General features: G+C 40.7%; 1 protein-coding gene across 6 annotated transcripts in view; it reads right to left on the bottom strand.

Annotated features, from left to right (window-relative positions):
- tle5 (TLE family member 5, transcriptional modulator) overlaps positions 1–22,223 on the bottom strand; it is a 45,293-nt gene extending 23,070 nt beyond the window's left edge. For 2 of the 6 annotated variants that reach the window (XM_047374276.1, XM_047374277.1), the window contains exons 1-2: positions 21,286–22,216; positions 3,442–3,530 (exon numbers count right to left, since the gene is read on the bottom strand). In XM_047374276.1, coding sequence (XP_047230232.1) covers positions 3,442–3,530; positions 21,286–21,312 — 116 coding nt within the window. In that variant the 5' untranslated portion in view covers positions 21,313–22,216. Of the gene's footprint in view, positions 1–3,441; positions 3,531–21,285 lie in introns of all 6 variants that reach the window. The other 4 variants (XM_047374273.1, XM_047374272.1, XM_047374275.1 and 1 more) reach the window with 4 other exon arrangements.

Raw genomic sequence — 22,223 nt, 5'->3', positions numbered from 1 at the left:
ATTTTCAAATAAAAACAGTCTCTATGTGGTGTTTGACTGAAGTCGCCAGTTAAAACCTGCCAGTCTTAGAGGGAGTCATCTATTCAAAATTATCGGTAAGGCTTTACCAAATATGCACAGACATGGTGGAAAGGTTTAGATTCAAGATAAGTTTGCAGACTGCTCGATGGTGTGTATATTTATGCTGGGATGTTCTTCTCAGCTGTCTAAACGAATGACAGCTCGATTACAGAGAGCGCTGGCGGAGTCTGCATCATAAACACTCTTAACTGGCAGACTGAACATCGTGTTGCACTCAACCAATGATGTGAGCTGACTCATACACACTGCATTGTGCCCCTTCTATAAAATCACACCAGCCTCTGTTAGTCCAGATTCAGTCAACTGCTCATTCTTTCTCTGAATTTGAATTTGTTATTATAGACAGAAGATAAACACAAAAACCTGTTTGTCTTGTTTAAAACCTGACTGCCATTTCCAGTTAGACATCCTGCCTGTGCTTGAATCAATATTTAAGAAATATTTTCTTTATCAAAAAAGAAAACACGCCCCCCTATAAATATGCGTTTTAATATATCAGCACAATCCATTAACGAAGTTATGAGCTCCAAGTCAGGCTCAAGAAGTCAAGAAAGATGATCAATTAAAGTCAGAACAATACTGCTAACACTGCATTGCATCCATTGTAATGTGATGTGCTGCTTTTATTTGATTAAATATTTGGGTTCGCAGTTCTTTGTAAAGTGTACTCATGCTATGGTTTTCCTTGTTTCTTAAACTATTATTAGGTCAGAATAAGGTCAGAATTAAGTCTTTTATCTGTTTGGTTTTCAATGAGGCCTCAGTTTTCTCTTGTAGTTAAAGTTGAACACTTAAATTATTAAAATACATATTTATTTCTTAAACCTAACCTAACCTAACAATGATACATAATAGCACTGTGTGGTTTTTACAATGTATTCTATTATATTGTGTTTCTCATTTTTTGAGTTACCTGGTTTGGGGAGGTGGCCACTTCCTGTCTGGGCAAAAGTATTTTATAAATATGATTGTGATTTGCTTTTGGTAAATATTCCATGTTAGGGTTTGCAATGGTATGTACATGTAAATATGATTGGACCCAAAACATCAGAACCTAGAGCACTGTTGTCTACTGGCTGCGGAGGGTTTCAAATCTGCTTTGGTGAGTGTCTTTATAAAAGCAGAAGTTTTAAAACGTTCACAGCTTTAAGGTTTTTTTACGTTTGAAATAAAGTAAGAGAAGAAAGTGTAGCTGAGGTCTTTACTGGTGAATGTGAATAAATGCTGCTTCACCCCAAAGATTAGGTGACCATTGCTCAGACAATCTTCTACCAAATAACACTGAAACAGGGATTGGATCCACTCTTTTATTTAGTGTGAGTGATAATTATTGCCTTTTCAAGTGTGTGAATGAGTAGTGTCCACTTTCCCAAAATGCTCCCTTTGACACCTACATAAAAATCTTTCTGCTATCCCCGTTTATATGTACAGGCCATATAACAAGTTGTCATGACAACTGGCGTCCTCGCTGCCAGCCTACCATGGATTGGCTCCGTGCCTCCTATGATTGCTGCTCAGCAGCCCCAGGGTCTGCACTGGCGTTCTCAAACGACACTTTGATGGAGTTTTATTGCCGTTTCTTCCGTCTCTAAGTCGCTCCTGCTGTCATCTTTATTTTGATTTATGTATTCCCTGATCTATTTATGCACATGAAATTGGCGAGGGGAGAGGCAGAGGGGGGAATGGGAGGAGTCGAGGGGAGTAGGGAGAGAAATACAACGACAGCTACAATGCTTCGTATTATACCCAGGGGAACGCCTGCGGTACATTTGCCTTTTAGTCTTCAGCAACAGACAAGCAAAGCGCAGCAGAAGAGCGCTACAAAGCTTAGTTTCTGGCTCCCAAGACCCCCCACCCCATCCCTGCTCCTGCGTCAATAGGCACTGTATGCATGTTTTGTATGCTCAGACAAAAGAGGTATTCTTTTAACTGCATCCTCACTCTCTGAAGGGGGTTAAACGGTGCTGCTCGCTGTTATGGGAATAACAAAAGCAAAGGCAAGAAAGAAGATACGACAGGCGTTATTGCAGCTTCAGAATCCTCTGCATACAAGAGCGATCAGACCACAGCAGGGATTTTACACACAATATACTGGGCTTTCATGTGCCTTTGAGTGTCTGTACCCAGCAGAGCCAAACCTCTGAAATGTTCTGGGAGTACAGGTACGCAGGAACAATCCAACCTGCTCCGGAAGGAAAATGGGCTTCAAAGCCTCCTTTTCTTACAGAGAGTTGATTTCTTACTGAGATGTGGACCCTGTGGCACACTCTTCTTAAGAACAGCTATCAAACAGATGAATGAAGGTCAGGACTTTGGAGGCATCTCATACCTCTGGAAAGGTAGCAGTATTTAAGCAGTACAGAAAGATCAGTAGCCATGGGAAACAGGCCTGATTTAGGTGCGAGTCAGAGAACAATGTTTCCTAAGCAATCGGTGCTACGGTTAAGTTGCAACTATACTCTCATTAAACTACATGGTGGTTTTGTGAGTTATTAGTATGTTTAACTACAGATACGTTTATCAGTCAAAGTCATCAGTTTTGACTCAGCTTTTACCCCTTGTAGAGAGGACAGTTGTCATGAATTTGCCTTAAACCACCACACAAGCAAAGAAGAGTATATATTCCACCATTTATTTATTTATTATCCCCTTCACTTATACATGATAAATCTTATTGAGAGACAAGCCCATTTTCAAAAGTGACATTCCCTGTTGATGCATATTCAACACATACCAAGGAATATGTTGGCAGCACTTTACAGCCATCTAGTGGCCAGAGTTATGCTAAAAGTTTAATTTAGAGTCTGAGAGTAAAAACACAATTTGTATTTTTATGTAATTGTAAATAAATTCAAGCAAAAGGTTGGTTAAGCATTTATTACAGAAAATAACCCCCCCAAGCACGATGCTGCCATCACCATGTTTGACTATAGGAATAGTACTTTTATTACTTAGTGCATAGATCAACTTGAGGTTCTTCCTTCATTACAAAAAGATCTACATATGTCAACAGCAGTAGCCATAAACTTGCCAAGTAACTGTATGAGAAAAGGTGGGAATTTTCTAACAATTTAATGAAATGAATCTGACCTGAAGACATTTTAAGATGGAGATAAACCATGAGAAAATGAATATGTATATATTCCTGTTGCTTAGTTCTGTATCTTTCCTCCTCGGACGTTATTTAATCAAGCTAACAAATAAAGCTAACAATTAAAACTCACATCTGGCCAAGGTGAAGTCATTACAGCCAGAGAGCAACATTAAAATCTTTTACAATTTCATATAAAAACAAAACTACACTTGTAAGGCAGACATATGTGCTTTTGTGAGTTGACGTGTGCATGTGATTGTGTGCACCTGTGATATTGTGCTTGAAGAAATTGGAACTCATCCTTGATCCTGTCACAGGAGTCAGAGGTTGTAAATTTCAGCTGCTGCGATGAGGCCTATGAAGAAGAAAGAGTAGAGAAGAACAGAAAATGTGAGACCCAAATGCAGACAACAATTTCCACTGTGTAATAATGCACAAGTCTAATCCACACACGGCCATGAGCAATGACAGATTGATTTTAAAAGACACCTATTTTGACAATTTTATTCATAAAGTCTCATCTTGTTCATGGTTTTGATGCCCATGATGCCTTTCCAATGGTAAAACGTCAAACCACCACATAACACATTTAAGGACCTGCAGCAGCTTATTGATTGATACTTTATGAATGAATCAAACCTATAATTTAAGTTATTTTGAAATTTCCTGATAAAAGTCCAACATTCACTTTCAGGTGACAGCAGATGCAGGACAAGCATAAGAGAATGACTGATGTGGTAATTTAGGTATAATAAGTTATTTCATTTAATGAATAGACCATTCAATTATCACTTCATTATTTCAGGATATTTCAAACAGTATACGATCTAACTTGTAATTTGTCACTCTAAACACTTAAAATCTTTAATACATACGATTAACACACACACACACACACACACAGTCTAAACCCTACATAGTCACATCACCAGTCTGATGCAGCTTTTAACCCTTATTGCAATTCACTACACACTACAATTTCCAGGCCACAGTGGCTGCAGAGAGCACTGCAAAATACCAAAAACATAAAAACACAGAATCTCATTTTTTGTCAGTAAACCGCATTGAAGGCTAAGGTGATAAAAAAAAACTGTCTCCATTATGACTAATTACAAGTAATTTTCTAATTATAGGGAGCTCTCTATTGCTGTTACGAATGACCTGTTGCTTTGTGTCTTTTGCCCAATGACATGTTGCTCAGCCTCATGTTTCTTTATAAAGTGGTAACTTTGAACTTAATCTCCATCAAAACTACTTTAGGTCCTGGGAAAACATCTACTTGATTTCCAGGGGTACCTTATAAATATAATGTGTTAAGTATCGAAGATATTAGAACAGACAGGAAATATCTCTTGTAGTGGAAATTAACCAACAATTTAAATTGGAAAATTCAAATATACTTAAGGTTTTAATTCAATAAAGAAGTCACACAAAAAATAAATAAATAACTGACAACCGTGACCCAATCCATTAGTCTGTTAAATGCTACAGATAATATTACCAGGCTAACCCCACACATGGAAAAACTAAATTCCACGCAAAGCAAACTGTTGCTTGGAAACAAAGGTTTCTCCTGTGGAGCTGGAAAACCTGCTCCATTATCTCTGTGGTCAACAATGCATGGACTACATTCAACAAACAGCTCGGCTATATGGGTCTCTGCCACACAGGGCCTGTATCAACAAAAGGCACTTGGCAACAGATAGCTGCATCATCGACATTATGCGGAGATGGTGCTTGTTTCAGGTGTGTGTGCGTGTCCAGTTTGAGCACACTGCCAGAGGGAAGTACTGATGCTGAAGATCCAACTTCCTCCCTGTGAAGGGCAGTATGTGAACATTTTAAATGCCAATGTATGAGTACAATGCCTCAGGATGTTGGGGAAAGTAGGTGGATGAAGACTGATTACAAGGGAAAAATAAAAAAGAAGCAAAGAAGCACAGAAGATAGAAATAAAATGAGCAATAGCCATTATATTTGCAAAAAGGCTAACTGTGGCTACTTGGCCAAATTAAGATTTTCAACAACCTAATTTGTGGTTCATCTGTGTGGACTGGATATCATGTAGGGCTTCACTTTGTGTACGCCCAGTTACTACATTCTTTGCAAGACAGTTAATGTCCATCTAATCTATTTAAGAAACTGTTGTAGCAACAACCTGAGTTCCCAGGTGTGGCGACATTATTCTTCCTAAAAAGATCACAAAGCACTTGCTCAAGTTTTGGTTGACAAAAAAAATAAATAAAACAAAGACAAAAACGTACTGAAAGCTCAAACATTTTTCTCCCAACTATTGAAAGCAAGGTTGAAAACCAGCCATCAAATTTGGCTTACCAACCCTGAATTAAAAGCCTATAGACTGGATGGAGCTTCTCCATCCACCTTTGAAACCAAACTTCTGATATCATAAAAGGTTACTTTGGGTTAAGCTTATCAAGAACCGTCCTTTCCACTTCAAAAAGGCAGCTGATGTTTATCACTCCTCATCTACCCTGTCAACACTTTCCTTTACACTTTCAGTTAGGTACTTCCAATTTACTACATCTCTTTCCCCCAAGGGCAAAAAGTGTAAAGGATATTTTTTTTCCCCATGTCGGAATAGTGGTTTCCAGTAAGTGCAACCAGATCAAAGAAAATGGTTGGCAATGGACAACATCTGGTTGCCTGGGGTGACTAGATAAATGCTACATTTAACCTTCCACCTTAAAAACAAATACTAACACAGATCAAAACTGTATCAAAAGAGTTAAACGTATTAAAGCCAAACATCTGAGGCTACCCAAATTTGTCCATTTGCTGCATAAAGGCACGCACCATTGAAACAGCACATCTTTCTGCTTAGAGTGAAGCCTGCCCCAAGAAGCACTGTCAAATTGCTGGCAGCATATTACTTAGTATGGTAAAGTAAATGTAAGCTATTATTATGGGATGCAGGTATGAAGGTGTGTGCTCTGACTTCATACCATGTTGAATCTATGTTTGGGACTCTAGCTGTGAAGTAAGGAAGTAGTTCTTTAGCTTCCCTGGTGAGCCGTCACTTGCTAACAAACGGGCTGAAGATGCCGCCACAACTTTTATCAGAAAAATAACCGTGACAGAGGAGCTGACAAGATACAAACTACTTTTAAGCCCTGCGAAATTGTTAGCTGCTAATAACGCTATAGTGGGCATCTGTTTCGAGGTTCCTATTGGCAGTGACCTAACTTGGCATTGTATTGTTTTTTTTTCATGAGACTAAACTGTCTTTGATCATCTCTAGTTCAAAATAATAAGATTGATCAAACTTAATTTTCCCCGCCAGACATGAACACAGCATTGACCGCACACAAGCGTAATGATGTCAGTAGCCACTGGTACAGTCAACAAAGCAAGCATGGCTGATAGAAAGCGCTCGAAAGTATGTCTCCACTCAAAATGTAAAGCAGATTATGCTTGCTGCCATATTTGTGATACGAAGTGCAAGGCCAGCAGCGGGAATTCTTCTAATCTAAGTAAGCACAAGATTCGAAGAGTGCCCAATTTTCATCAGCATCAGATCTACAGCTACAACTCCTGCATTCGGCTCTGTTAGCACACCTGCCTCCGTTAGCAATTCGTCGTCGGCAGCCAGCAACATGGGAGAAGAAATGTTTGAAACAACTGAGATGTTACAATACAAACAGCTGGATGTTGTTTTAATATATTCATTTAAATTTATATACTGAGAAATAAATATGTGAAATGTTGGTAGCACTGTTGCCTTGCAGCAAGAACATCCTGGGTTCGGCTCACGGCCAGGGGGCATTCTGCATGGAGTTTGCATGTTCTCTCCGTGCATGCGTGGGTTCTCACCAGGTACTCTGGCTTCCTCCCACAGTCCAAAGACATGCCTGTTAGGTTAATTGGTCTCTCTAAATTGCCCTTAGGTATATGAATGAGTGTGTGCATGGTTGTTTGTGCGTTGCCCTGCGATGGACTGTCGACCTGTCCAGGGTGTACCTTGCCTACCGCCCATAGACTGCTGGAGATAGTGGGTCATGGGGATGCTGGTGCCTATGGATGAAGCGGTATAGAAAATGACCGACTGAACATTTATAAACGACAAACACACACAAAAGTACCAAAAGCTTGTTCCGTTGAGTACCGGTACCAGGTATCGGTACCTTATCGGTTCAAATGTAAAAGGTGCCCATCCCTACAGACCATGTGCGTCGGGGGGGGGGGCATGTTCAATGAATGACTAAAATCATTTACACCGATTACAGTTTCTTTCAATTTGCAAAACCTTTACACCATTTGTGAAATTCAAATAAATAAATCTTGTCTCGTGAACCCAGTGATGTTTTTCATCTCATTTTGTGAGTCGGATGTTATAACCACATCTGTAATATTTTTTGATTATTACTAATCAATACTCCCTGATTCTTGAATAGCACAATCAGAGCAAACCTTACTGTATAGTAAGTAGTGCATTGGGCCTTTTCCTCCACACAACCAGTTAACATTGTTAGTATACCCAGCCTAATACACTATACTAACAGATGGATGCCCATAATGTTAATGAAATACTGCTGTAATATTGTGACACATGCCATCTGCTGTGACAAAAAAAGAGGGCTGCATGCTGTGTTAGTGAATATGCATCTGTGTTAATAAAAAAACAAAAAAAAGGGGGGCACGGCACTGATGGTGTAGGGGTTAAGCGCGCAACCATATGCAGAGGCTACAGTCCTCGAAGCGGCCGTCCTGGGTTCAAGTCCCAGACCCAGCAATATTTTCCAAATGTCTCCCCCTCTCTCTACCCCACTATCGTGTCTGCCTACTGTCAAAAAAAATAAATAAATAAAAGCCACTAGTGCCGAAAAAATATCTTAAAGAAAAAGGGAGAGAGTTAATTATGTGTGCAAAAACTTCCGTTGGTCCTACAGAGGAAACCTAAAATGGGGGAATTTAAGACAAAAAAAACAAAACAGTAAAGTTATTGATGAGGTGTGTGTCAGGGACATATTTAGCATCCAATAACGTGTGCTTAAAGTTGGATATATGGGTTACTGGATGCAAGAGGAACAAATATTCAGTTCTATGAAGCATACTCAACGATATGAGAGCCGCCTCCACCACACACACACACACACGTACAATTTGCATGGCTCACACACATGAAAAGCCACACGCCTGGCACCTAAATGTAGGACGATCTCTAATTTGATTCTACCCTGCTCCTTTGAGACGTAATTAAAGCATTAAAAAGCTTTGTGGGCTGCTGAGGCAATTGAGACAGTCTTCGGTGAATAAATGGGATTCATCGTTTCAGGAAATTGCTGCCCCACCCACCCTTCCCCCACCCACCAACCCCTAAGCCACACTCACCCCCACACACACAGACACACAGACACAGTCTTCCTGGCCTCATCATCTGGTTCAATCCATGTGAAATCTTCTGTGAACCATTATGTCTATTTTAAATAAGAATCAGACTAAGGCTGTTTCTGCTCTTAGATCAGTCGGAAAAAAAACGACGGGAAGGGATGGAGATTACAGGGGGGCTAAGCTTTACATACACACATACAGATCACACTACAATGATGAGACCCATGAACAATAAATGAATACAGCAGAGCATTTAGACACATAAGCTGAGCACACACAAATAAAAAGTGTAGATAGCCACATGGAACAACAGCAGAATCCACTGGAAAACATCTTTCTCAGTATAAATCCTGCCTGAGGGGTAGCTGCAGTGTGGGGATTGTATTTCCTGGAGCACTGCCTGACTGTTTACATCTCAGCCGGTGTGTGTTTGTGTGTGGCACACGCGTGAATGTTTGTGTGTCTGGAGGGAAGGATGGAGCCTTGGCAATGTAATGGCTCACTAATGACTGGATGTTATCTCACTCCCACCCTTAAATGAATGCAGAATATCCATAATGGCAAACAGTTGCTCTATTTTTCATTGCCAGGTTGTTTGTTTGTTCCGTAGCAAGAGTCTACAGGATGCCATGTAAGCTTTCCACGTCTTCTGTCTGTCACTGTTTCGATGGAAAGGATTGAAAGTAAGAAAGCATTTTTTTTTAGACAGATTTGTTTTTATTAGTGATTCAGAGTTTTCTTTTTCTAAGGATGCACATACACAACTTATTCACACACCGGAAACCTGAATTTTTACACTTGCGGATACAACCGAGGCTTTCACAATACTGCTTAAACTATATTATTAACAGTAGCGGCACCATGAAGTCACAGGCAGACACTGTAGGTTCAGGCATCGTTTCAGAAGCTTAATGACATAACTAATTTGTACTTAGAAATAGGAATTTTCATGTTCCAAGTCTGAAAATAATTAAATAGAGCAAAGAGGGATGTCCCAAAGCAACACAAGGTCACTAAACCAGTAAGAACGTTTTACTACAATTGATGCAAGTACCAACTATCTTGAATACGGAAATCAGGTATGGCTGTATCATCAGAAATTCAGACTTCTAAGTACAAATGGAACGCACCATACGTCAACTTTTTGATATAGGGATCCTGGAATTGTCCTGCTTGGTTACATTTAAGGAGAAAACAAAATCCTACATAAACAGCAACAGCCAGTCAAGAAGACTTAATATTCCAAATAAAAGTCTTGATGGGTGTTCTTTGGCTTTTTCATGGCTGGACTGGAATTAGATCCCTGGATATTTGGTTTCAGTGAATGGATGCATGAATTGAAATGCATACATCTACCTTTTATACTTATACAGACCTGGCAATACCAAAATATACTTGCAGACATTGCATCATCACCCCGCTTTCAATAGTATCCCACAAATGTGTGAAAGTGGTTCTCAGAGTTGGCATTGAGAACTTTGGCCAATGGGAGGGTCTAAAGATGATTTTTAGAGATCAAAATACATTTTAAAAAGACTGCCAAGAAATTTACTCAAAGTTAAATTACATTTGTCATAAGTGGACACATACAGTAACAGTAAAAAATGTTTGTGTTTCAACAGGGGATAAAAGAGGACGCAAGTCTCTTTCACAGTGAGAAGGAAGGCAAACAAATGATGGAAACACTCCTTAAAATATCAATAAAACAATCCTTAGCCAATGAGGTTAACGCAATAATTTATAAGTAAATTTTTTTTAACCAATACAAATTTTGAATGCAGATTTGACAGCATGACACAAGGCATATTATTATATCAGTATTATAATAGCATATGTATGCATGGAACACGTGAAATTTGCTTAAAATCTTTGGATAACCTTTCAGAAAAAGTCCCCCGTTACAAGGTTCACCAAGCCAGACGTTCGAAAGATTAAATCTTTTGCTAATACAACGTTGCCAAACAAGATCGCATCCTCCATCCAAGAAGAGTTCCAACCAAACAATTCCATCTAAATACCCTGGATTAGTGTTTGGACCAAAGCATATGAGCCCAGTGATGTGAGAGGGGAACAGTGCTAACTGGCCCGGATCCAAACTCATCCGGACCAACTCTGTCTGAACCAACGGAAAGCCTTGCCGTGTTAGCTGCTCAGGGGCTTGTATGAGAGGCTGAGGAATAGGATTGCGTCTTCAGCAGCTTCGGACAGGGGCTTTAGAGCACGGAGAGAGAGCCTAATCCTGTTTCGGCCAGGAATTTGATTTTGATTATTATCTCTCATGAACCAAGCAGAGGCTTACCCCCATTTCTCCACTGTTATCCCAACAGCACACCCACACAAACACACTCACACAAACCTCCCTCCCCCTTGCAGTCCAGCAGATTTGACCTCGTTAAGACGCTTTAAAAGGGATTATTCTACTTTTATCACTTCAAGTGAAGTGGCCTTGCAAACACGGGATTGGCATGACGTGCCTTCCCTCCCCTCCCGGCACAACCATCTTGACCCGTGCACAAGGCCAGCCAAGCGCTCAGCACAAACACACACACCCATGGTATTTAAAACAGTATGTCCTGCAAACACAGATGCACTTATGCACAAAAAAACATCGGAAAAACACACAAGGTGAGGGAGGAACGCTCTAAAACATGCATACACACCACAGGAACAGAGGGCAGAGATTTTGAAGCCAAGGGAAATAGGCAATTTGTCAAGAGTGGGGAAAGTGGTGAGGCTGACAGTACTGTGGTTTTGGGGACCATAGTTGAGATTAAAGGCAGGCTCACAGAGGGAGGGCTTTAAGATTACACCCACAACGCTTGTGCAGATGATTGATGCCTATTTGGAAAAAGCAAGGTTATTACTGAGAACAGTCAGCAAAAGAGCCAAGACAGGCAGGAAAAGATTATTCCCAAAGTTAGCAACAAGCAAAAGAACAACAAAAGCTGTGCCTGCATATGCTTGACAGCAGGGAACTGTTGTTTCATCTTCTCATGTGTCAGCACTACTGTTCTTCCTTCTACAATTAGTAAAGCTTCAGTTTTAACTGACCTCAAGATAGTGGTACATTTTGTTCACCTTTCAAAATTTTTATGACAGCCTGCAAGTTTAAACTGTTCAAACATAATTGAGTGTTCTAGTCTGGTGTCTAATCGATGCATTTAACCTTGGAGGATTTTTTAAATAGCATAATAAAACAACATTGAATCCTGATGATAGGTGGCATTTTAGTAGGGTTAATGTGGCATTTTTTCATGTGACCTCACTACTTACAGGCACCAAACAGAGCTGCTATCTCTCAGTTTGTGCGGGTCTCGCAGTCTGGCAGGTCTTCTTGGCTTTGGCCAGGCGCAGCCAATCAAGCCACCTCCCGTTGAGATGCTTTGTTAGAGCCCATCACACCGTTCTCCACAGGAGAAGGGTTACCCCCATCCTCCCAGCAGCCTCTTTTCTTCTTACCTCCCACATTCCCCTTCAAGGAATCTTTTCCTGAATACTGATTCAGTTCCTCTGTGTTCCCTCCCACACAAAACACACAATCCAGCCAGCTCCTGATTGCATGTGAACACACATGCAAACACACATCAGCGCAACCAGTTTGCTTTTTTTTTTTACAAGCAAGTTTAAACTGAGCAAGGAAAGACACACATTAAATGTGGACGTTAAATGATGACAACAAAAGATTCCAGGATGTCGGAAGCTAATCATTACGGTTTCAACTAAATTCAGCCTTTAACAGGGACATTTGGATACTCTTCATAGATGCATGAGAAAGACAAGATGAAAATTGTGGATTTACATTAGTCTCCTGCAGACTTAAAAGGAAAAATAAAAACATGATGCTAAGAGTGGACATCTGTTTTATTTGTATTCATGTTGTCGCTGGGGAAAAGAAAATTCTGTAGAACTCTGCAGCAAATCGGCCCAAGATGGCAAATGTACAAATTCAAATATAGTCACATGAAAAGAAAAATAATCCTATTAAATTCTCTCTAAAGAGATGATCTTGTTGCACGCGGTGTGTTAAGAGTGATCTAGTCTGCTTGGAAGGACGTCAGAACAGCTCCGACCTCAAATCGAAGATATTCAACATGTTGCATTGTCTTGGCCCGATATACTACCTATGGGGTGTTCCAAGAGGACAAATGAGCACACAACCTGTTGAACGTGACGAATAGTCAATCAGAAGCGAGGTGACAAACACAGAAGGGAATTACTTTGAACCCACGTTTGATCTCGAGAGGGTTTGCGAGATTTCCCGTCTGAAATCTGAATGTTTGAGTGAAATCTGTTGATGTGTTGTGCTCGTCGTGTGGCTGCAGACCACACACTCTAGGACAAAACCGGTTATACTTACAATTTTTTATCACATGTAGGGTCTCTTAGGTTTTGAAAATCAGCCGACAATTTAAAAATCCTGCCGTGTGAACCAGGCATTAGACCGAGTGTAGCATCAAAGGGTATTAAGAGCCTTGAGGTTTGAGCAGCAAGGTGATACCACAAAAATCAAGTTCATGCAGTAATTTCTAATGCTGCACAATGCTGCAAGAGTGGGCACAGTTGATTTTTTACCACCCAACAGAAACACGTATTAAATGAATGTAAGGTCTAATAAACTCTGAAATGGACAGCAAAAACATTGGGACCAGAATAAATTGATTACTTTTTGTGTTTGTACAGCATTTAATGAAAGCTCCACTTAAAAAAATAAATAAATAAAACCCTTCTATTATCTGAGAAAACTATTTATCAGATACTTTGATCTAACGCAGTGTGCACAGCCCAGACCTATTCAGCTACAGCTTAAAATCTTCTTTGTTGGCCGTGCCCCTCAGGACATCGAAGATAAAGATGCTGCTAAGTAGTGATGGGAAATCGTTTCATGGTCTTGTGCGAGCAGGACTACATGCACAACTTACAGCTGTGCCTCACAACTGCTGATGTTAAGATGACTAAAAAACAAACCTGATTTCCAGAAAAGTTGGGATGTTCTTTAAATGCCAACAAAATGAAAACTAAAAGACTTCCCACTCACATGAGCCAATATTTTATTCACAACAGAACATTTCAATCCACATGGGGTCTGTCAGCACCAGCTTCTGCATATGTATCAATATCAAAATAAATAAATGTACAAGACATTATTATACTTTTAATAATCATTGTATTACTTAAGCATACATGCAATTATAATCGTTTTTTGCAATTAGAACATTTAATACATTTTTAATACAGTTAGGAGAGGAAAGCATACATGGCCACCCCGGTTCCTTTATGTGTTTCTATCGCTGTCGTCTACAAACAACTCACCATATATTTCATGGCAGTGAGGGGGCTAAACAAATACTCCAAAATACAATATATCCCAACATTTCCCTTTTTACAACCAGATCAAATGCAGGGTTTGATCATAAGATCACCCAACACCAACTTGAAAGCAAGCATCACCTATTTTCTGTGAATACCTGAGTCCAAGTCACCATGTGTTTGACAAAAAGAGGACAGCCTCCACCCCTTCCTTTCAACCCCTCCTAAAGCCTTGACAATCACGCGCTGTGGCCCTTCACAAAAATCCACATCACCTGTGACCTGTAGCCTCAACTGGGCCGCTCTTGAAGCATGGCCCCCCGCATGCGGGTTGTGTTGTGGGGTTGAGGGTTGTTGGGGGGGTCTGCAGGGCTGCGTTTGTCATGCTAATCAGCCTCAACCTCAACAACCCAGACATCTGCTGGCCCGCGTGTGTCAAGCCCCACATTCAATTTGGTCCCCCAGATACAAAAAGCAGATAAGACCCTTGAGGATGGAAAGAATGTGTGTGTAAAAAAAAAAATCATTTTATTTCTAAGCATGTACGAGAGCAGTAATTACATGCAGAAAGGAGAGCCACAGTTAATATTTGGGTGCTCTTGCGATTTCTCATTATTTTGTGTATGGGTGTGCACGTAAATATCCAGCTCTCCTGATACCCAGACACACAGCGTGGCTTATTATTCACGCAGATACACACAAAAGTGTGTGTATGCGGGAAAGGGGCGGGGAAGTTTGTTTAATGGACGAGACAGGGGACCATGGAGATTAAGCTCCCCCCCAGCTGGAAGCTTTAGAGGAAAGGCTGGGGGCTGTTCTGTTAATTCAAGTGGGCTTAATAATGCCTGTGCACCCTCTGCCCCTGTCCCTCCCACCACTACATAAGATCTGGGAGGAAATGCGTGATAAAGGGAGACAAGGAGGAGGAGGAGGGAGTGGCTTTGTGTGTGTGTACAACCTGTGGCCATCTCTGCAGTCGAGCATGAGCTCAGGGGACTTGAGAGATTTCCCCTCCGTATTACTCGTGCTGCTCTCCCGCTCTGGCACCGAGCTTTTATGTTGTTCTACTTTCACAGCTTTGTTGAAGCTGCATTAGGATTAATCAACACCCAAACAATATGGCAAACATTGTCAACTGGGTCAGGCACAGTGCCACAATCAAATGATGCCGTTTTCTTTCCTCTGAAACCAATGACCAGTGGCCATGGCAGGGAATGAAAGTGTGCACATAAAGGGAAAATGGAAGCACGAGTCCCTGCAAAAAAAAACAAACAAACTGCAAAGCAACAATGCTTTGCCTTTCTGAAACCACTTCTTGTATGTTTTTTGACGATTTCTTTGTAAGAAAATTCATCCAGGTATATTTTCTACCTGCACCTAACAGGTTCACAAAACAAAGTGTGACGATGTGTGAATATAACATAACAAGAGATCCTCTGCAGAATGTAACTTGCTCCTGCTTTATTCTCTTCTCTTCTTGCATCTTCATAAATATTTCACAACAATCCAAGCACAACAGATCAGCATCCCTACCTATAATGCAAATAACCCCAGCCGAGCTGTGTGTCAAGACAAGTCATTTAAAAACTTTAACACCAATACCTTATAGAACTAACTGGTTTCCAGCGTTTCCTCTACTATTAAATTAGGAGGCCCTTCTCCTTTTGAGGGTTAAGTCATTCAACATTGCCTTTTGCACAAATTTATACCTTGTTCATTCATAAAACCAGCTAAATAGCCATATATTATACATCCTGTTTACCCAACAGCATGTAATTTCTGTCTCTGCACGTCCACGCATTTACGATTCTGCTTTCACCAGAGTCTCGCACCAATGCACAGGTGCACAAAGGATGGGTCCAGTACCCTTCTCAAGTTATCGCACATTTTTAAACATTTATGGCTTCAAAATTATAAAAACTTTGGGTCAGTCTGTCCTTACGGACTGACAAGATGTCAGAGAAAGTCCCAGAGTAAAGCACAAGTAAATCTACCTCACTACATGTGACTAACATTTTCCAAATATCTTTAGCTAACAAAAGTGCATATCATTGTCATAAGTCAACGGTCAGGTGTTCTGTCCCTCTCTGTATGTGTCAAATTACATTGTGTTATACATTTCTGTTTTAATGTATTGTGTTAATTTTGTGCTACAGGGGCACCGTGCTTCAGTTTCCCTGTTGATTAGAGGAAGGTTCTGTCAAATATGTAGACAGTATGAGAGGAAAGTAGACCTGGCAATTATGAACATCATGAATCCTTGACGTATTCATGTCGGTATCAATGCTTCACAAATAGGTCTAAATCTAGAGGAAACGCTTCCATCTGACATGAACAGTCTCAAAAGTGGACACACAAAGGTACAAGGACAACTGTAGGCGATTATTTCCCACCCAATACGAGAACTATTGTTCAGGGTGGGAGACCACAGAGTCCACCTAAAATGTGCTCCTCTAAGTGTTGTACTTGTATGCATTAAAAAGAGCATGAAGGAGTTCTTTCATGTTTTCTAGGTACTTTGAACCTAATTAAGCCGTTTTTTTTTGCATGCGGAACTCGAACTGAGCACAGCTCATTGTGACCACATTAAACAAAGTTCTGCTCGAGAGTGAACAGCTGCTGTTAAGTGACAGACAAACATCAGCTATGTCTGAATGGAAAAAAAAAAAAAAAAACGTTTCCTCTGTGACCGAGTGTAGTACTCCGCAGGGCGGCCATGTTTTTATTTAGCTGCTTCTTACTCCTCAACGCCTGAATAAAATCCAGTTTATTTAAAATACAACATTAACCTTATAGCGAACATGAAATACGTCTTAATGCAGTTTTAGTTTACATTTTAGACTTATTTTGCTTTTGTTTGCAAACTATTTCAGCACATAAAATAACACGGAAGCAAAATGTGGTAAAACTTGGAGCGATAAAATGTTTACTGGCTCATGCAGGAGATTTTCCTGCTGATTCTCACCTTTAATACATACAGACTAATCTGTTACAAAGTTACTTTTAATTCAACAACTACATGAAGCAAACACGAAATTTGGATCAAACATAAAATAAAAGGGACAATTCCAAGAGTTTTCATAAATTTTTGAACAGACAAAAGATTTACTCATTTTGCAGTATTTATCTTTGCCGATCACTGGCCAGAGCTGATTAATGTAAAACAGTCTAATCTCGGTTTGTAAAAATGATGAAAGGTGAATTGTTGTGACTGGAACTCAGAATGTTTAGGTATTAAACTATGAACATAAATTCAGTCAGTTTCATTGGTGCTTCTTTTCCTAACTGTGGTGTTTTTGTAGGGTAGTCATAATAAGTTCAATTTTATTTTTTTGTTGAAAATTAGCTGTTACTGTGCCGACCTACTGGAAAACTCCCCGCATACAAAGCTATGACTCCATCTGTGGGAAATCAGATGTGGGAATCTTGGTTTTTATTTTTACCAGATTTATATGACAAAGCTAAAAGCAGATCCAACAGGCCCTTGACATCCACCTTTAACAACTTCAACAAAATGTGAACATATCAACCTGTCACTTCAACTTGTAGCACATGTATCAGGCCTATGGAGAGATCATGTCAATAATGTGTACGTCTATTATTTAATTGTACTGTACACTAAATATTTTCAATCAACATTAACTTACAATTAGTTAATGACCAGATCTACTGGAGAATTAGGGTTCAGATCAGTCCATTGTGTGTGGTCATGACATACTGCTCTCTCCGTTTCATCCTCCTGCTCCTCATCTTTTTACCATATATCTACGTCATTTCTCCCCATCCTCAAACCACGGGGACAGCAGCCGGAGCCAGAGAAAGGCAATATGTGATGGAGAAAGACACATCTCTGCCATTCATACTGCGTATTCAAGTGTAAATCCACAGTGAAAGTTGGCACACCATACATTTGAGTAAAACTGAAGCAGCTGTAGCTCTGGAGAAAAGGCCCGCTGAATTCCCAAACCTTACATTTAATCCTGTGGCCTGGGGTCTTAATGCTCAAATCAAGCAGCACAACAGCACTCAATTGGATTATAAAAAATGAAATTCAAGCAGGGTTGGAGGAAGCCAGCTGCTTCATCTTGGAAAAGGTGACTGAGAGGTCTTGGCCCATCAGGGACAGACTCGACAACAGTTTTTAACCAAAAGAAGGTGGGATGGTTGGCAAAAAAATAAGTCCCACTAAAACAAAAATATGATACATTACTGATCACACTCTTACGCACTTCTCTTCTGCTTTAGGACGTGATTCACCTGCGTAACACGTACAACCAAACAGAGGAGTACTTTGACTAATTTTACACAGCACTTGATTGGTCTTCACCATTAAAACAATTTGATGTTGACAGTAAAAAGAAGTCAATCGAGTCAGATATTGACAATATTCTCCCTGATGTTACATGTTCATGTTCAGCTGACTGAAATATGACTTTTAAATAGTATTTTAGGTCAGAACAGTAGCTTTTGTAAATTAAAATAGCCTTTATGGTGAACAATTAAAATAAAATCCTAATGACTTTGCTTTGACAAAGGAACAGTCTATAATAGATTGCAGTACTGGACCAGGTTGTGTTGGTCACCCTGGCATGAACAAGCCCATCAGCATTCGCTGGTGTTTAGGTTAGGACTGCATGCAGGCCACCCCCTCCTCCCTAATGCCAAATTCATGAGGTAGCCTCGGAAAAAACCCCGCTCCGTGGGGCGAGCCTCGTCATAGTGGAGGATAGAGTTTGGCCCCAGACTGGGGACCAAATGTGATTGCCACTGGTTGCAGAATCCCATCTCCATATCCCTCTGCATTGAGACCGTTTCCAACGATGACTAGACCCTGTTATTCCAGTGAGGGAGATGATGCCCCCACACCATCACCCTGCCTCCACCCAAAAGCTGCACGTGTGGCACCATTTAAGGGCAAATTAACAGCCTTTCCAACAGGGTAAGAGGAGCCTGATATTAGAAACAACTGCATGCGACATTAATATTGGTTGTGATTAATTCACATTTTCCTTACACTCGTCAGGATGAACTTATTACTCTCTGTGGCCTTTAGCATCTCAGTTGCTCTGGATCAGGTGTGAGCATCAAGGAATGAAAGAACCCATCCATTGTTTTGAAATTTGACAGCAGAAAGCCTCTCACCGGTGAAAAGAAAAAGTCTGTTTTTTGGTTTGTCAGTTTGCATCAGGCCTTGGCACAATGCAGTCACTGAGTCAGCTATAAAATATATATCAGAGTGTTCAAGAGTAAAATGCCAGGACTTTTTGCTAACAGGACAAGAGTAGCAAATCCACAACAGATTGACTGAAAAGGGAAAAAAACAAAATGCAGTAATGGCCAAGTAAAAGTCCAGATATCAACCCTTACTGAAATTCTGTGGTACAAAGTGGTTTTCAACACCAGATACTTTCAGGAAAATGTGTGGAAAAATTGGTCCAGCCCAAGTCTACACCCGCTCTTCACAATGCACCACACAGCGGGGTATTTTTTAGCCGGCAATGAGCTCTCACAGCTGGAAATCCGAGGGGTGGGGGGTACATCCTGCATAAAGAACAACTTGAAAAATAGCTGTCTTTTCTTTACAACGCTTTAAGAGCATTTGATGAAGTTCATCTTTGTGCCAACATCGACAGTTGATCTTAATTAACACATGCAAAATTGCAATGAGTGAGCGTACAGCGACGTACAGGTCAGCAGAAAACAGTAAAGCACAAACTCCAATGAGCATGCATAACAGTGGCTACGGCCATAAAGAATTGCGTTGGCAGAAAAGTTTGCCTGTGGGGTGGATGGAAAAGGTCTGCAAGAAGTCTGGAACAAATGCTGTGGAGATTTGCTTCATTGCATGCTGTTCCCCCTAAGCAATTTCTACAGCATTTTCAGACTGCAAAGAAACCAATGCAAAGCTAAAAAGAAGCATTGCGAAAAAGAGAACGTAAAGAAGTTTGGCCTACATCAACGCAAAAAGAAGTTTCTGGGACCTTTGACAAGCTCTGTGCATTGCCAACACTGACAGTGTAGTTTCACAGGTTCATTCATCTATGTTGTGTTTTCATTACTCCCTGATGTCCAGGGCCTTCAAATGAAAGAGGGTGCACTTACTTTTTGTCCCCGCCTGTACAAGTAATTCATAAAATCGGATGAACCTAACTGAAACATGAGGTTTCCAAATCCTTAAATCCTGCTACCAGCTCTGAGATTTCCCAGCAGGAACATCACCGCTATGCAGCCCACATTCAGGCTGTCGCACACAGAGGCTGTTAACCATTCATGGCATGTCAAGATATTCAGGCTTCATGGACACCATCATTATAATCATGTGTGTCTTATCCTTCAGAAGCCTTTCAGCCAGCAGATCAGCAGTGTGCAGGTTGGGGAGTGGCAGAGAGGGTTTTGCTATGCAACATTATTATTCTCTATATTGTTATTGAGACAACTTATTTATTGGTACTTTGACTTTGATACAAACAATGAAGCAATTATACAAGATTTTAATGAATTATTGCACCAAACGTTCTATCTTTTTATCATTCGGCTCTTCTTAGAGTAATAAAAATTAATATTAGCTGCTTAATTACTTAGGTTATTTGGTGCGGTAGCCGCCTGTAGCTTGCAAACTGTAGCTTTAAATCAATAATACTTTAATAAGAATGCTTTTGGTTTCCATTTCATGACGGGTTTCCAAACAGCCTAATTTCTCTTTGGTGATGGAAATGTGTCCGAGCTGTCTTCCAGCCAGCTGACCATCAGTGAGCAGCAAAGCGCAGGGCCACTTTAAAATCATGCAAACAACGTTACAGCCAATGTTAGCGATTTAGAATGTGCAACTCTCTAAAACCCTTAGTATACATAGATACTGGTAACCAGTCCAGCCCTAATTTGTATTTGCTTTCCTTTTCCAGAAAATTCTCGACATTTTTCCAAACCTTGCGTGATTCTTTTAATCTGATTTATAAAATGACAGCTTTAAAGATGGACTAAGTGAACCAGAAAGACACAGTTCTGCCAGTCCCTAAACATGAGAGTTTGACCAATGGGCTGACAGCCCACACCTCAAACTGAGTTACTGTTACCAAGGAAACCAGAGATCCAGGGGGAACAGAAACGTGCGCATTTTCCAGTCACACACATCTAAATATAACAGTCTGTAAATCATGCTAAGTGTTTGGCACCTGGTTGCTATTTTAATGCTTGCGGAATGTTTTAAACGGTGGGAAAAATAAACATTTGATTGTAAATTCATACAATGCCAACATTTAGTCGAAATCCCAACAATAACTGGCACAATCCCGTTTATGTCGAACCTCCATATTCGCCGACCACCAATTTTGCAGAACTTACTAGAACTCGCTAGTGCACACATCTACACAATCTAATTAAGTACAGGAAGTTTCACGCATCATTTGCCGTAACAACCGAGCTGCTGAGGACGTTTTAAATTCAAAACAACTTACTGAGTGTCTTGATTGTGGAAACATCATGTCAGGTCCTTGTTTGTCGCTCCAGAACAACGACTTGTGTGCCCAGTGTTTATAAATTTCCACGATGCGTTGCTCCTTTGTCCAAAGCTAGCTCAGCCTTCCTCAGGAGCTGTCCAGGGTTAGCAGGATGACTAGCCAACAGCAGCTAGCGGACCCACCTTTTACCAAAACACGCTTCAAGCCAAAACGGAGAGTGTTGCACTTTGCAGCCTTTAAGGAGGACAAAAAATGAGTCGTTTGTGTTGTCAGCTGTAGCTGTACCTGCTCCCCGAACCTGGTATTTTACTGCGTCTGTAGACAGGAAACCACCAACGGTTTCTGCTTCGTCTCTCTGGCTAATTCGTCAAAAGCTGTCAGTTATGGTTCATCGCTGCTGCGAGCTTTCCGCGGCTGTAAATTAATATCTTTACATACAGAGAAAGAGGGGGAGGCGTCTGGATAAATCTCCTCTCGGCTTGTGTTACCCTTTCAAAGCTCGGCTAAACCCTCATCGACCACGCTTGATAAATACGTGATAATAATACCACCGTTTAAGTTAAGCACTGACGCAGCCTAAAAGCGGTCCGTTAAAGAAACAATCAAATCTCTTATGTCGCTGAAGCGGCGGATCCAACCAGGATAGTGACGTCCACCGGCTGGAGTTAAAACGGATTCTTTATCCCTTAAATCGAGGAGCGCTCGATAATAATCGGAGTGAATTTGGACAGCGGAGGTGAAGCCACAAAAAAAAAAAGTCGAGTCCGGTTCCTGGAGCAGCTGGATATATAGACAGACCAGAAAACGCTGCTAAGAACAGGACAGCCCCGCACAGAAATGAGAGCCGTGTTAGAGCTAGATGAGTGCCGAGCAGATCTACACAGCTGGGATCTATCTGCCTCATGGACGGCCCGATGTATGAGCAAGTAGCGCCT

The sequence above is a fragment of the Girardinichthys multiradiatus genome, chromosome 9 (genome assembly GCF_021462225.1).
Source record: "Girardinichthys multiradiatus isolate DD_20200921_A chromosome 9, DD_fGirMul_XY1, whole genome shotgun sequence".
In the NCBI taxonomy this organism is placed as follows: domain Eukaryota; kingdom Metazoa; phylum Chordata; class Actinopteri; order Cyprinodontiformes; family Goodeidae; genus Girardinichthys; species Girardinichthys multiradiatus.
Note: the sequence above shows the minus strand (reverse complement) of the source record. Positions and strands in the feature narration are given on the sequence as shown.